Here is a 17458-nt window from a genome sequence, read left to right on the forward strand (position 1 = left end):
TGTCCAATCTGTATCTTAATTCTTCCATTAAGTTTTTGTTTCACGAATTATATTTTTCATTGATCGTTGTTCCATTTGTCAGTTTTAGCAAAAGTCCAGGTCTTGGCTTTAGGGTTATAGATACTATTTCAAAAGATGTAATGGATACTAGGATTCCTGCTGCATACTTAGCCACTATATAAGGTATGTATAAAAAACCCCCATGGTATCACAAAGGCTCCCTTTGATTGATTTTATTTGCCATTGACAGCTTCACCTTGTAAGGAAGTGAATACTTCACTTTTATTGGGAAATTCCCTATATCCCTGGTGGATTGTCATGCTCTGAGACAACTGATCTTTGGGGTAAAAGAGTGAAGCCACAGGACTGTTGGCAAGTGGTGGGGTCTTTGCTTAAATGAGTGGATATGCCTAAAGCCAATCACCCAGGAAAGGAAATCCAAAGGAGGAAATCATTCGAAGGGCAGATCTTACCTGGAGACAAAAGGGGAAGATGCCCTTTCCTCTGTCTATCCTAACACTACTGAAGGCTAAATTGATTGAAGGTGGTCTGAGGAGGAAAGGCACAAACGCATGCTGCCAATGGAATGAAGCGTGGGCTAGACAAGTTCATTCCTTAGGAGAATTCCAAGACTCTGTAAAAGGCATAGAAGAGCAGATTTAGTCAGCCCTGAGTTTTCTGTCTGCTCTTTTTGGTTATCCCCGAGAATTGAACAGGTTCTAGTGGAAATATAGCCTCATCTCAGAAGCCACACATGGGAAACTTTAAGAGATGAGCTTAGAGATAGAGCTAAATGAAGAGTAGCATGTCAGTGGCAGTAAAAGAACCTGTAGGAAAAAGAATGCATCATAGTGAAAGGTTTTCTAGAAGAAAATGAATCACAGTCACAAGCAGTTGGAATATAAAAGTATCTCTTTCTCTATAGAAATTGATTATTTTACCTGAAAGGATCCAGAAGTATTTCATGAAATAAGCTAGTGTCATTTATTCCTTGGCAGAATTAATGTTCAAGAGAAGAAATTTTGTTGAGTAATTTTGTTGAAGGAAAGCCTACCTCTGCAGGCTTACAGTATAGTAAGGGGAAGAGATATTCAAACAAATAAGTGTTAAAAAGTAAAACAGATGTTTGAAAAAGCATACTTATTTTAAAAGAGTATGTTTAATAATTACTTATAGGCCCGAGTCTAGACTTTAACTTCAATCTTAAACTTTCTTTAAGAAAAATGTGCTCTATTAGCAAGTAATGTGAGGAAAAAAATTTCTAGTCTACAATTTGAATTCTTCATTCCATCATTTGATACACAGGTGTGTTCAAATCTGAATTTATTGTGCCCAAGAAAAGAAGGCTGTGGTTGGGAGAGTTCACTTTTCATATCTGTGGTCTCTAACACTAGGCTACTGTATTTCTCTTAAATCCAGAACTCAAGGCTGGGACTGTTCAATATGTAGGTTTCAGGCCATATAAAACCTCCCTGAAGTCAGTAAAAAATCTCAAGGATCCATCATGATCCATCATAAAAGCAATTTTTGTTTTTTAACATGAAATTAAAAATTTGGAGGTTCTTCTAATAGTATGATATAATAATGTTGCCCTAGAAAAGTTTTTGTCCATAACTATGTTTTAAAGTGACCCTATCATCACTAGAACAGTGACTCTGCATGAAATACTACATAATAAATATAGAAGAAAAATGTATTTTATGTAAAAGAAAAACCATAGCTCTGATGATTATATAACTTTCATATAAAAATAAATTATGAGTGTATTTCCATTGCAAATATTTTAAATTTTAAAACATTTCTTCAAGTTCCCAGATTTTGGTTAATTTTTAATGGTTTTTTTTATGTCTTTGGTGGGTAGTCTGCAATTTAAATGTGTTTAAATGGTTATGTACCACATCATGAGAATCCACCATTTCTGGACAATCATCAACCATTATCTATCTAAATGTTACCTATTCCCTATTTTTCACTTTCTCCTTCTGATAGTCCTACTTTCTAGTTCTATGACTCTTAATAATGTTAATATTTTCCATTCCTTTACATGTTTGCATATTGGGCATTGTCATCAGTAATGCTATGTCTAATCTGCATTTTAACCCTTTCTCTGTGCTTTATTTCAAGAATTATATTTTTATTTTATAGATGCTTCATTTATCTACTTTTTAAAATGTCTTGTCCTTTTCTTAGAGTTTCTATATGTTCTTTTTATATTGTCAACAATTCAGATTCCTTATTTGGTATTCTCTTTCATGTTACTACATTATCTTAAGTTCCTGAGCATTCAATATTGCTGTTATATCTTATGCTGACTTACATGGATTCTGTCTTTGGCTGACTCTCTCTTGTCTCTCTTATTTCCTCATTGTTTCATCATTAATTATACTGAATATATCTTCAGCTGGGCTTGCTTTGTTCAAGAAAATTATAAGCAGTTTACATGGTTGCTAATGTTCATTCATAATGGTTTTGAGTTTTACTCTTGTAGAGTCTTGGAGGATTTTTAGGTCAGCTAGGTAGTATGAAAAACAAAAACAAAAAAATCACATGGCATGCAGGTCCCAAGCTGAAATTCTCAGGGGAAGATATCTTCTTAGTAGTATGCAGTTTCTTGTTCTCCCTCTGTACTAGTGGACATATTTCCTAGCCTAATTTTTTAGTAAAATAAGGAATTTGGTTTTATGCAAGGGATGCCTCAGTTCACTTCTCTGCTGTCTTTGAAATTAAGGCTTTGCCTTCCTTCTGTCGAGTGGATGCTAAAATCTTAGCTCGTGGGTCACTGAGGCACAGTACTTTCCAGAGTGGCCATAGTATAACTTCACAATCTGTACTCTGGCTTCATGCTTTGCTTCTGGCAAATAGGATTGTTAAAATTATTTTGAGAATTAAGTAATATTTTAAGTCATTCAAAATATTTTATTCAATATTTTTAGGTCTTATAATAAGACAGTTTCTAAAGATTATCACTATAGTCTACTGTTTTGCTAGAGCTTTAGTTTATACAAGCAGTTTAGTGTTTCATTATTTATAATCAATCAATTAGTCCTCTCCTAGCGAAAGGTTTAGCTGGACTGTTTCAAGTTTAAGACTTTAGAAGTGTGGGTGGGTGTGTCTGTGTGTGCCTGCCTGTGTGGGATTCTTCCTCATGTTTAGAAGTAATAGAATAGAGACACATTTTTAAATTTTAAATAAAGAAAATCTGGTATTTTTCCTGATACCTTGGCAGGACATGGATTTCTGTTGCTAATCACCACTAAACATTGGTTATAGTAAAGTATATTCATTGATTTCCAATCTAAATGGGGGGAAAAAAGAAAACTCGAATCACCACTTCAAAATACCCAAAATTATACTATCAAGGCCTCAAAATATGCAACTCCTCTCACATAAGACAATTTAATACACTTTTCAGTAGTGAAAGCTCAAAAAATATATGTAAAAAATTATTTGACAAAAGTGAATTATAAAACAGAATTATTCAGCAACAGTCAGAGAATTTATAGCACAGAAGAGGCAAGTTATAAAGAGTTGGGATAAGTAAAAATCTTTGTGATTTGAGAAAATGGCTATACCATATCTAAAGTATGTGGTGATTGCTACTATTATAAATAATATACCTCCCACGCAGTAAAACTGCAGGAAATTGCTTAAATAACAAGTCAAAAGCATATGGAAGAGTTTATTTGTACTCTACCAGAGAAAAGTAGTTTTCTTTAGTTTTTTTTTACATATGTGATAGGTGCTGAAGTACTGTTGTTTATTGCTTAAGATTATGATAAAGTTTCTTGATTGTTCAACTAGAAAAAGCTAAAGACTTTGTCAGCGAAAAGAGTAGATGAATCATAACCATGAAAGTTTTGGAAGTAATAGGTTCTGATAAGACCAAGATCTAATTCTATGCAACGTTCCCCTTGTACTTATTACAGTGGCTGCAACATTATCAACTGAAGCATGTTAAAACATTTCTCTTCATTCCTCTGTTGCTGAGTTCTCTCCAGTAAGAGTAGCACAGAATTCCTGAATGAAGGCAGGAAAATATTTATTCCCTAAATAACAGATAATGTAAAAAACTGCATATTTCCATTTAGCACTAAGCCACATTTGAAGAAAGCATTGGGAAAAGTTTGCAGGAAAACCTGAAATTATTACTTATTTTGATCTCACTACCGACGTATAACCACAAGTATTAAAAGCAAATTATTTTCCCTCCAGACACGGAAACAAATGATCATAGAGATTATAAATGAAAAAGAAAAATTTTGTTCATAGGATAATCTAATTATTTTTAAAAAGTAGTACAACTTCATATGATTTAATTTAGCCAGCATGTCATGTTACCCAACATACTACCCTCAGGCTTAGCAGAACTCAAGTCAAAGCCAATAAAAAAGCCCATCTGTGTTTACATTCAAAGCAAATTTGAAAATATCCATATTTTCATTTTATATGCAGGATTGATCTGTTTTCTCTTTTTCTATTATTATTTTTCTTGGGATTTATCACCTTGCTGTCCAATATGATCTGTGGGCTAGCTGCCTCAACCACATGGGAGAAATTGTTAGAAATTCAGGATCTCAGATGCACCTAACACCTATTGGATTTTACTTTGCATTTTAACAAAATCTCCATGTGATTTATATGCCTATTAAAGTTTTGAGAAGTCTGCATATGAGACATAAAAATGTTTTCCAATTTAATAACAACTATAGCATTTCTTTTGAGGGTGATAAAATGTCCTGGACTTAGATATTGGTGATGGTTGCAAAACTTAATTATATGTTAAACAACTTAAACTTAAGTTTAAGTCAAAACTTAAAATGAGTGAATTTTATGATGTGTGAATTGTATCTTACTTTTTTAAAAGAAATAAATTTATACTAATACTTTAATAGTAAATATTTCAACTTGCACAGGACACAGATAAATGGAATCAGTTCAAACTTTTTTCTTCTATCTCAGGAAAAAAAAAAAAGAAAAATTAGATGCCCTGCCATTTCCTAGTGCTCAGTGCTTACTTCAAAAGGGAAAGACAGCGGGCTTTGGCACTAGGCTGTTCTAACCAGGGCCCCAAAGGCTCAGCCCTCCATCACAGGGTCTGCCAGGAGCACTGGGGCACAATCCCCCCTCCACTGAGAGCTGTTTGAGGAGCTGAGAAACTCTTTTCTGGGCAAACAGCTTGGAAGGGATGTAACAGGTCCAGAACCCTGACTGCAGAATCCAGAAAAGGGGCCAGGAGGCAGAAACTCTATCTGCCAGCTGTAGGTGGTCACGAGCTGTGGGGAGTGGGGACTTTTCACCCACGGCCAACCCCCCACCTCGACTCCCCAGGAAAACCCGATTCTTAAATAAAGGCTCGCGGTTATTCGGAGGCCACTACAAATGACCCCAGTGTCCTCACTTTTATAGTTCTCGCAGTCCGCATCGCTTAACACCTCATCTTCCCCACGAGGCCTCAGTAAAAGCTTCAACCACAACCGCAGAAGCCTAATTGGCACTATTTCCCCGTCTTCATCCCAATGCCCAGGACAGGAAGGAGCATGTGAGGGGCTAAAAGTCTACCCGCTCCCACGCACACCTTCAAACTTCCTGGCCCTCCGGCCACTCGAGGACCCGTGCGTGCCGTGAAGGACTTAGGCAGAGCGCGCGCGCTTGAGCCCGGGTTCCCAGCCGCCCGCACGCCGTGGCGGCTCCAGGTACCCTCGGAGCTCTAGTCATCTGTCCCGCAGAGACCGAGTCAGGGGATGCACTTCTGAACCAGCCCTTGTTTGCATCATTTCTGCTGCGCAGCTGTACAGAGTCTGCTGGGGACGCAGGGCGAAGAAATTGACCAGCCGCCCGATCACCCGTAGTATTGTGTGTTCTCTGCGATCTCACTCTACTGGAGGAGCTGCGTGCTCTCCGGGTGCAAACCCAGACCGGCTGCGCCCCTGCAGTCCCGGAGTCTCAGCCCTGGATCGCGCAAACCTAGCAGCTCCGGCCCTGGGAGATTCGCGCTGGGGTGGAAACGCGCGCGAATCCGGCTAGGACACTCCCGCGAGCGCGCAACCTCGCGCGGCGCCGCTGGCACTTACTAGCTGGGGTAGTAGCAGTAGGGAGGCAGCGGAAGCTGGGGGCAGCCGTCGTCCATGAGCTCCGAGTCCATGAGAAGATAGTCCTGGCTTTCGTTGCGCCGAGCGCTGGCTCCGGCTGCGGCCCGGGGAGAGCCGCCCCTTCGGGGCACTAACGCGGGGCTCTGGTGCATGACTGGAGAGCTCGGCTGGCCCGGACCCTGCTCCCGGGTAGGGCTGGCGGTCCGGCAGGGACCTGGTGGGAGGGGACCGCGTCACCTGCAGCCCAGGTCCAAGGCAAATCGATGCCCTGGGGGCGAGGATGAGGGAGGGGCGCCGATGCCTGGCAGTCTGGCACGGCGAGTGGCTGCCAGCCGACCCGGGGAGAAGTCAGTGCTTAAGGATCCTAGACCTGAGCGCGTCGGCCAAGCAGACCTCGCAGGGAGGCGGCAGGCTCCGGGGCAGAGCGCACAGGCGGGGCCGCGGGTGGCAGCAGAGCCCGGGAGCTGAGGGAAAGAGACCGAGCTCAAGAGTTACTATGTCAACCGAGACTCTCCAGTCCTCAGCTCCCGCCTTCTTCCCCCGCAACCTCCGCCATGATCCCCACCTTTAAAGGGATCAGAATGACGTCCTAGAAAACAGCCAAAGCTGTCTTGTAACCACAACTTTCAGGAGGAGGATAAATCTAAAGTAGGCGGATCCGGACACGGCCGCGGGGCGGGGGGCGTAGCTGCTTTCACAGTAGGCTTATTTAGTAACAACACACACTCAGGACTTTCTAGGAAGCTACTTATAAGTAATACCCGAGGAAACAAAGCGTCTCTTTAAAAAGGGACACTTCTCTCCTTCCAACAAACTGCCTTTATTTTCGTAGGACATTTTCTCTCCCACTTCCTACTCCCGAAGTTATGTAGCCATCAATGCCAGATGTTCCTAGTTCCTGAACAAACCAACAAAAATAGGCAAGCATTTTCAGTGATAACCGATAAAGAGGCCAGCGAGCAACCTGCTTACTTTAGAGAAAAGGCTTCCTGTAGATGCCATAATTGTTTCTTTGCCAGATGTTTCTTAACATTTCCAAACTGTTTTTAAGATTTACTTTAAAATTCTAATTTATCTGCATATATATATATATATATATGAGAGTAAAAACTTCTCTACAAAAATGAACCAGTATTTGTAATAGTGCAAACAGGAGTCATTAATTAGGAACCCGCTCATTCATTCATTATTTAATGAACACCAATTGTGTGCCAAACACAGTTCAGGGTTCAAAGACAAACCAGCAGATAAGGCACCTGTCTGCCTTATACAGATTTCTTGGAAAAGAGCCAGAGAGTAAATATGCGAATAAGAAAGCATCAGAAGCAAAAGCTACATACAATGAAAATAAAACAGGTTGATGTGAGGATAACTGGAGACTGACTACCTCAAATTAGGTGACTACAAGACCCCTGGAAGGTGCTAGTTAACTTGGGATATGCATGGTAAGGAACCAGCATGAAAGATCAGAAGTGCAACTGGATTGAAGAAAGCTGGACTATATAAAAATCCTTTCTTGAAAGGTACTTTTGCTTCCCTTGTCCAGGTACACAATGAAAAGGATGTTGAAGTGTGAACAAAAGGAGTCAACTTGATAGCAGTTGCGGGCATTTCACAAATTTAGAAAGTTTGATTTTGCCAATATACTAAGAACTAAAGTTCGGTGAGATGAGAAACTAATGGACTCTAAGGGCCTTGATTTGAATTTGGCACAGGAGTTTAGAATGGGTGGATGCATGGGAGGATCAAAAAAGCACAAGACCAGGACCACCAGAGCCAAGACATCATGGGGTGGGGGAGAGGAGAGGAATGTTTCACCACTGAAAGAATACTTACCATGAGAAACTAACCTGGATCATTATAAAGTAGGTTGTTGCTGATTTAAGAGTTTTCTTTTTTGACCTCAACATGTGGAACCGTGATTTACAATTATATTTCCTGGTAATTAAAGCCAACAATAAGATACTCTTCTTGAAATTTGTTTATGAAAACTACTATGTGTATCTGCTTAACCCTGAGACTTGAGCAAATTAGTTAATAAATGTTTAGAGATAAGATAACCTGAAAATATTAAATAGGGGAGGAATTTCATGGAAAATGTAATATTTGAGCACTGTTTATTTAGTTCAAATTTCATAAACTAAAACAAAGTTTAGAATACATTTGTGGTTTTAGTTGAATTGTTAGTCTTTAAATTTTAAAAAATGGGAGAATTTATTTGGTGTTGTTATGTTTGGAGTTATTTGTGCCTCTTCTCATGACACTGTTTTTCATTGACACATAACAACCTTCACACTGAAAATATTGCAGTAAACTTATGAAGTGACATTAGTTTATAATTTGGGAGGATAGGACATTTTTCCCTGTGTTTTGAAGTGTAATATGTACTAGATCAATAAAACCTATGGGACATTTATGGAGTTCCCTGAAGGTATAAAAAGGACTAGTGTATGCAGAAAGAGAACGTATATGATGATGAAGTAGAAAAATCAATAGATTCGATGTCTGAATGACTGCATTTTTATGGCAGCCATTCCTCCAACTGAATCTGTGTGATTTCAGAGAAGACATTTAATGATTCTGTGCCTCAGTTTATTCATCATTTATTCATTACCAAAGATGTCTCAATCTCTAACTTCCCATATGCTATAGTCATCTAGGTAGTTTCAACTATTTAATTCAAAACCCCATGAAACCAGTAAAGAACAAGACAATACAACTTCTAGATAAAATATTCCTGAATCCATTATAGAAATATTGAGTAACTCTGGAGTAACAAAGAAGGAATACAGTTTTCAAGATTAAAAATTACTAAATGGGTAAATATATAGTTATCACAAAGTTGGAAATTGTGGTACATGACAACTTATGTATGTTTATGCAGTGTGTACATAGCACTGAAATTAAAAAGGACAATTTAAATGCTAACTCAAATATGATGATTAAGATGGGCTATGTGTCTCTGTTGTTAAAATCAAGGATATCTTTGAGGACTTTTGCCTTTTACATATATACGCACTGTTTCCTTGATAAATTTTGATTCTAGTCTGAGTAAAATCGGGATGAAGTTAAAATAGATTTCAAATCTCAGTGTCCTAACATTAAAAGTAAAAGGATTATAATTACTCTTTACAAATAAAAATAAAGCTCATTTGATATATCTCTTGATGCTAAAATTTTATTGTTGTTAACTAATAGAAACATAGAAAAGTAAAGATATCGATCTATTTTAGTGTTTGACTTGTTTCAAACTTAGCAAAAATGTCCAGAATCCTATAGGAATTTTGTAAGCACTTCCAATTACCATGGTTTGACTTAGAAACAGTCCTGTAGGACTAAATTTCTCTTAATTAGGTATCAGAATGCTGATGGTAATCTATTTCCCAAAGTTATCATAAAGTATATTTGTCAGAAAAGAATTGAAAAGTAAGGGCTGAGTAAGGCCCTTTGTTTGATAAACAAAATACTGTTGAAAAGATAGCTGGTTTATGGATGAATGTCACCCTTGTTTTGAGTAAGGGAAGATTTCAAGAATGGATGGAGTTACTTTAGGTTTGTTTGTTTGTTTGTTTTGGGGTTCCTATCTAACAAAAGTCATCATCAAATAATATATCCTTTATTGATGATTCTACTATGTGTATGATAAATTTATATATAACTTTGAACAGAAAGTAATTTTTCCAATATTGTCTTCCAAACTAGGGTTAATTTTAACCTACTATTCACTTTTTTACATTTCTAAGACTAAATGCATCAAAATCAAGAAAAATCCCTCTGTAAACAGGGCAGGGTGGAGGGGGTGAAGGGAGGGCAGGGGAATGGGGAAAAATAAGAACTAAGATATATCATGTAAAGGTACAAGATCCCAATGATGAATGTAACTGTACTGTATGCCTAAAAAGTACCAATCAATTTAAGCCAGCCTTATCAAAAAAAGGAAAGAAAATGTTCTATTCCATGCATTAGGAATGAAAAGGGTAAAATTACAACAGATCCTCCAGAAATCCAGAGGGGCATTGGTACCTACTTTGAGAATCAATAAGATAGAAAACACAGAAGAAATGGTGAGATTTCTAGATATGAATCACCAAAGTCGAGCAAAAAAGAAAAATAAAGCATGGTACTGGCAAAGAAACAGACCCAACAATCAATGGAGCAGAGTAGAAGATGCAGAAACAAATCCAGACATACTCAACTACCTCATCTTTGACAAAGGAGCCAAATACCCTCAATGGAGGAAAGGTAACCTCTTTAATAAATGGTGCTAGAAGTATTGGGTTTCAACTTGCCAAGGACTAAAAGACCTATATCTCTCACCATGAACTAAACTAAAATTGAAAATGATCAGAGATCTAAATATTAAAATAGAAACACTGAACCTGCTAAAAAGTAAGTTAGGTAGACCACTTGAAGACATTGACATAGCAAAAGACTTTATGAACAAAACCTCACTTGCAAGGGAACCAGCACAAAGATCAACAACTGGGATCTCATTTTATTAAAAAGCATCTGAACAGCAAAAGAAACCATCAAAAGAGTGAGAAGACAATCCAAGATATAGGAAAAAAATTTTACCAGCTATCCCTCAGACAAAGGTCTACTATCCAGAATACATAAGAAAAATTTAAAAATCAGACCCCCCCAAAATTAAAGACCCAATCCAAAAGTGGGCATCCAAAGTGAACAGACATTTCTCAAACGAAGTAGAAACAGAAAATACACATATGAAAAAATGTCAACATCACTAGTCAGTGGAGAGACACAAATGAAAACAATGCTGAGATTCTGCCCCACCCCAGAAACAATGGCTGCTATTGAAAAATTAACCAGTAACAAATGCTGGCAGGGCTGCGGGAGAAAAGGAATGCTTCTGTGTGGTGGTGAGAGTGCAGACTGCTGCAACCACTTTGAAAATCAGTGTGGAGATTTCTCACAAAAAAACTAGGATGAGAAATCCCATTTGACCCAGCTACTCACCGGCTGGGTATCTTCCCAGAATTCAAAGCATCATACCAGTGATATATGTGCACCCATCTTTATAGAGGCACAGTATTTAATAGCTAAATCTTGGAAACAGCTGAAATGCACATCAACTGGGTAAAGAGACTGGATAAAGAAGATGTGTGTGTGTGTGTGTGTGTGTTTTAATATATGAAATGGAGTACTGCAAAACCATAAAGAATGATGAACTAGAGCCACTTAGAGCTACATGGATGCATACTGAGGTCATATTCTTAAGTGAAATAAATAGGACACACGTGTAAATTCTGAATTCTCTCTCTCTCTCTCTCTCTCTCTCTCTCTCTCTCTCTCTGGTGTGAGAAACTGAAAGTTTAAATGAGGACCCAAATATAAAATAGGAAGAAAAGTTTCAGAGGGAGGGGGAACTGGGGAGGGCAAGGAAAGAAGGGAAAGAAAAAATATGAGAAAAAAAGAAAAATGGAAACCAAACTTTTGTAAATAGGGAAGGGTGGAGTGGTGGAATGGAGGCAAGGGGAATAAGATCTAAGATATATCATGTAAAGGCACAAATTCCCAATGATGAATGTGATCATAATGTATATAAAATGTACCAATTAAGTGAAATAAAAAGAAAGAAAAGAAGATTACAGGAAAATCTCCATGATCAATACAGATACAACAATGCTCAGCATAATTTTAGCAATCCAAATTCAATAGCACGTTAACAAATCACTTCTCTATGATCAAATCAGCTTTAACTCTGGGGCACCACGAAAATTGAGCATACCCACAAATCAATAAATGTGGTATACTATATTAACAGAATTTACAAAAATCATGTGATAATCTCAAGAGAGGCTGAAAACATATTGACATAAATTCAACATCTTTTAATTTAAGAACTTCTAAAATTAGATACAGAAAGAACGTGGCTCAACACAATAAAAACCATATATGAAGAGTCTATTTTTATTATTTTTTTCTTTATTCGTATATTTTAGGTAGGCAATACAGTTACATTCATCACTAGGCTCTTGTACCTTTACATGATGTGTCTTGGTTCTTATTTTTTTCCATTCCCCTTCCCTCCCTTCACCCCTTCCACCCTTCCCTATTTACAAAGACTTTGTTTCCATTTTTTTCCTTTTCTCTTGTTTCTTTTCCTTTCCCCTACCCCTACCACTTCCCCTACTCCTTTATACCCTTTTTCCTATTACACAATATCAATTATACATTCTGACCCTTATTTACACTTTTAGTTTATCAGATCAGAGAAATGGTTCAGTATTTACATATGTGTGTCCTATTAATTTCACTTAAAGAGTAATTTTTCCTTTTCTTGTTTCTTTTCCTTTCCCCTACCCCTACCACTTCCCCTACTCCTTTATACCCTTTTTCCTATTACACAATATCAATTATACATTCTGACCCTTATTTACACTTTTAGTTTATCAGATCAGAGAAATGGTTCAGTATTTACATATGTGTGTCCTATTAATTTCACTTAAAGAGTATGCCCTCAATGTGCATCCACTTAGCTGTATATGTTTCTACTTTCTAATTCTTTATGGCTGAGTAGTACCCCATTTTATAGAAAAACCACCTCCTCTTTATCCAGTCTCCAGTTGATGGGGAATTAGGCTGTTTCCAAGTTTTAACTATTACAAATTGTGCCACTATAAATAGGGGTGTGTATATATCATTGTGGTATGATGCTTTTAATTCTTCCAGGAACGTACACAGAAGGGGGTTAGCTGGGTCAAATAGGACTTCTAATCCTAGTTGTTTGAGGTCTCTCCATATTGGTTTCCACAGTGGTTACACCAGTCTTCACTCACACCAACAGTAAAGAAGGGTTCCTTTCTCCCCACAACCCCAGCAACATTTGTTATTGGTTGATTTCTTAATAACAGCCATTCTTTCTGGGGTGTGGTGTAATCTCAGTGTTGTTTTCATCTGCATCTCTTGAATGACCAGTGATGTTAAACATTTTTTCTTATGTTTATTTGCTGCTTTTACTTCTTTGTTTGAGAAATGTCTGTTCATTTCAGATGCCCATTCTAAATTGGGTTTTTTAATTTGGGCTGTCTGATTTGTTTGAATTCTTTATATATTCTGGATAGTAGACCTTTGTCTGAGGAACAGCTGGTAAAAAATGTTTCCCACATTGTAGATTGTCTCTTAGCTATGTTGGTGGTTTCTCTCTCTCTCTCTCTCTCTCTCTCTCTCTCTCTCTCTCTTTTGTTGTTGTTGTTGGTGGTGGTGGTGGTGGTGGTTTCTCTTCCAGTGCAGAAGCTTTTTTGTTGTTGTTGTTCATAAAGTCTTTTCCTATATTTTTGAGGGTTCTACCTAACTTATCTTCCAACAAATTTAGTGTTTCTGTTTTAATATTTAGATATTTAATCCACTTGGATTTAGTTTAGTGCATGGTGAAAGATATGGGTCTAGTTTTAGTCTTTGACAATTTGAAATCCAGTTTTTGCAGCACCATTTGTTAAAGAGACTACCTTTCTTCCATTGAGGATGGTTGGCTCCTTTGTCAAAGATGATGTAGCTAAGTATGTCAGGAGTTGTTGATGCATCTTCTAATCTATTCCACTGATCCTCAGGTCAGTTTCTTTGCCAGTACATTCTGTTTTTATGACAGTGGATTTGTAGCATAGTTTCAAGGTGGGGATTATGATACTCCTTGCCATGTCTCTGTTGCCTAGAATTACTTTTGCTATTCTAGGTCTCTTCTGGTTCCAAATGAATTTTGTATTGTTTCTCTAATTCTGTGAAATATAATGTGGGGATTTCATTCAGGATTGCATTGAATCTGTATAGCAGCTTTGGAAGTATGGCCACTTTTACTATAATGATTCTTCCTACCCAGGAGCAAGGGATGTCTTTCTATTTTCTTATATCCTCTTTGATTTCAAAAAGCCTATTTTTAAATAACACACTCAATGGCAAATACTAAAAACTTTTCTTTGGATATCAGGAAAGCACAAATTCCTAGTCTTATTATATTTAATAAATGTAGCAGTAGAAATACTAGCCACAGCAATTAAGCAAGAAAAATATAAAAGATATCCACAAGGGAAAATAAATTAAATTGTGTCTGTTTGAAGATGTATGTATTTGTATAGATTCACAGCATATGTATCATGATTTTATGTATGTGTGTCCTTGAATACTCCAACAAATAACTGTTAGAGCTATTAAATTTAGTAATGCTAAAGAATATAAGATCAACACAAAAACATAAAAATATTATAAAATATTAAAATTATAGTCCAAATAAATGGATTGAATTACTTAATGTTGCTAAAATAGCCATACTACCCAAAGCAGTCTACAAATTCAATGTAATCACCAGCAAAATTCTAATGATATTTTTCACATAAATAAGAGAACTACAAAATATATCAAATGGTCAAAGCAATCTTAGGTAAAGAGAACCAAGTAGAAAACATGACATTTCTTGATCTCAAAATCTATTGTAAAGTTATAGTAATCAAAACAACATATTGTAAAAACAAAAATGGACATATAGACAAATAAAACAGAGTAAGAACTCAGAAACAAATCTGTCATGCCTTTATAATTCATTGATCTTGTACAAAGACATCAAAAATACACACATGAGGAAAAGATTATCTCTTCATAATAGTTGTTGGAAAAAATGAATGTCCACATTTGGAATAATAAATTTGAACTCTTGGCAATATAAAAAAAATAACTAAAACTTGGGTAAAGACACATAATACTTAAAACATAAAAATTTAAATAATAGTAATAGTTTTCCTAAAACTATAACAAGAAAACATAGTAGTAGTTTCTTGACATTGGGCAGGGCAAAAACTTTTGAATATGACCCCAAAAGCACAAGCAAAAACTGTAAAAACAGGTAAATGAGAGTGCATCATACTAAAGCTTCTGTACAGAAAAGGAAACACTCAAAAGAATAAAGAGACAATCTATGGAATGGGAGAAAATATCTGCAAATCGTATTCATTTATCTGAGAAAGACTTAGTACCCAAAATATTTAAGGAACTCAATTCAAATACAACAAAAGAACTCACTTTTAACATGTGCAAAAGGCCTGAAAGCTTTTTGTTCAAATGACATATGAAAAAATGGAACATATTCATCATCAAAGTGATGCAAATTAGAACCACAATTAGATATCAGCTCACACCTGTTAGGATGACTGTTATAAAAAAAACACAAGTGCTAATAAATGTTGGTGAAAGTATGGAGAAAAGGAAATCCTTGTACAGTGGTGAGAATGTAAAGTAGCACAGCCATTTGGGAAAGCAGTATTAGGTTCCTAAAAAAATTAAAAATAGAACAGCAATTCTGCTTCTATGTATATTTCTGTAGTAAATTTTATGTTGGGTCAACATCAATTTTAAATATAAATTAGACTTTTAAATACCTTTGAGTTTCCAGTTCCCTACTTCATCTCAGTTCCTTATGTGATCAATCTAGATAGACATCTAGTTGCTGTATGCAACTACCTCCTAATGTCCCTTTCCGTCAGACAGCTAGATGCAAACTACTTAATTTACCAAGCACACTCCTACAGTCCACATGGACTGTACAGATATCCCACAGCAAACCCCTTTCCATTATATGCTTGTGTTTCATACTTTAAACTCAATTAGAACTTCTCACAGGAATCTTACTGGGGTAATTCCCTGGGCCCCAGCAAAAGCTTCCCCAATAAAGTTTCTCCTATTTCTCACTTAAAGGTTGTGTGTGCATGTTCACAATGGCTCTGCCCTATATCCTTTGAGCCATTCTGCCTTTGCTCTGGGATCTGTAAGTAATACAGAGCTTCTTTTAGTTCATATGTTTTGTTGTGCAGCCCTCTTTGTCTCACCTTACCAACACATGCAGACCTATTTCTGCTAAGTCAGGACTTTCCTAGAGGGCAGATATCTTGGTAGTAACAATTTCTAGTGGCTCAGGGAGATGAGTGTTATTTCATCCTTTGAACAAACAACTCATCCTTTGAGTTGTCCCAAAACCACAGCAAGGGAATACTGCAAAGGGACTGATCCAAATTGTCCTGAGATGGAGTCAGTTGAGATTCCAAAGAAAGAAGCACTAGGCATCAGAGTGATTGGTCTAAAATATTTATCAGAGGAATTTAGACAATGCTACAGCACATCTTAGAGTACATACCAAGAGAAAAATATATTTTACTTTTTTATGTCCACAAGGGGATCAGATCATGGAGATATATAAGGATTTAAGGAATTTGGCTCATACTAGAACTACTTACTTTCACCATTTTGGACAACATAAACATCTCTATCAGTGGGGACGTTCAAGGCTTCAGTTTAAATTCAAGCCTGCAGGTGAAGCATCCAACTACTTGGGTCATGAAGCACTCATTCACTGTGTACAAAATCCTGTTATACAACATAGCAGTTAATAACAACAAGTTATACACTTTAAAACTGCTAAAAGGGCTGATTTTAAATGTTCTCACAACAAGAAAAAATAAGTATGTGATATAATGCCTATGTTAATTCGTTTCATTTAACCATTCCATTTATCGATGTACATATATCAAAACATCATATTCTACAACATAAATGTATAAAATTTTAATCTGCCAATTAAACATAAACTTAAAACTTTAATAGAGATATATAATCTTTATATGAACAAAGTCATTCTAAACATTTACCAAAACAGGAAAAGACAAAGATTTATAAAATTGACAGATAAAAATAAAAACATTTATGTCAATACATGTGGCTCAGAAGATGAACCAGTGCCAACCACCCAGGATACTTTATTCCTGGAGGGATCAAAGAGGGGCAAGCTGAAAGTAAAAGATTTACTCTAACTGAAGTAAAGAGCCAGAGAATCATGTCCTCCAAAGGTGGGACTGGTGAAGGAGTCACTGCTTGGCCTCTGACCCCACACAATACACATAAATAATTAAGCTATTGTCTGTAACCAAGTGTGTAGCAAAAAAATTATAGTTGGCATGAGCCCATAGCTAAATGGAAGGAAACAGAAAATCTCTTTAGAAGAGAAAATATTATATAAGGTTTCAAATTATTTCTATAAATTACTTTTAAAATATTCAGTAAGCAGCAAGGAAGATGAGATTTTGGAATGCCTCTCTGAGATCTGCTCTCCTTCTGGCCTGCTTGGGACCAATTGGCTGGACCTGGTAGCCACGCCCTCCTCTGCCTGCCCCCCCACCGGCTCCAGCAAGGAAGGTAGCCTAGCAGGCGCCCCTGAAACACCCCCTCAAACACTCTCAGACCTCCTGATGGTACTAGTCCTTGGACTCACACTGCAGAGGCATAGGTGGTCATAAAGTATTTTTCTGAGCTCCCAACTTTGAAAATCTTTAGAGAAAGGGCAGGGGAAACCTGTAGTAGAACTGTGTGGA

The 17458-nt window shown here is 37.1% G+C and overlaps 1 protein-coding gene across 3 annotated transcripts in view; it reads right to left on the reverse strand.

The window, feature by feature from the left end:
• Trpc6 (transient receptor potential cation channel subfamily C member 6) overlaps positions 1 to 6623 on the reverse strand; it is a 123178-nt gene extending 116555 nt beyond the window's left edge. The window contains exon 1 of one of the 3 annotated variants that reach the window (XM_010642037.2): positions 6072 to 6623. In XM_010642037.2, the coding sequence (XP_010640339.1) occupies positions 6072 to 6241 (170 nt within the window). In that variant the 5' untranslated portion in view covers positions 6242 to 6623. The remainder of the gene's footprint in view (positions 1 to 6071) is intronic. The other 2 variants (XM_033764299.1, XM_033764300.1) reach the window with 2 other exon arrangements.
• Between the last annotated feature and the right edge of the window lie 10835 nt (positions 6624 to 17458).

Source organism: Fukomys damarensis, unplaced genomic scaffold, assembly GCF_012274545.1.
Source record: "Fukomys damarensis isolate Sample0158 unplaced genomic scaffold, DMR_v1.0_HiC HiC_scaffold_16, whole genome shotgun sequence".
NCBI classification, from domain to species: domain Eukaryota; kingdom Metazoa; phylum Chordata; class Mammalia; order Rodentia; family Bathyergidae; genus Fukomys; species Fukomys damarensis.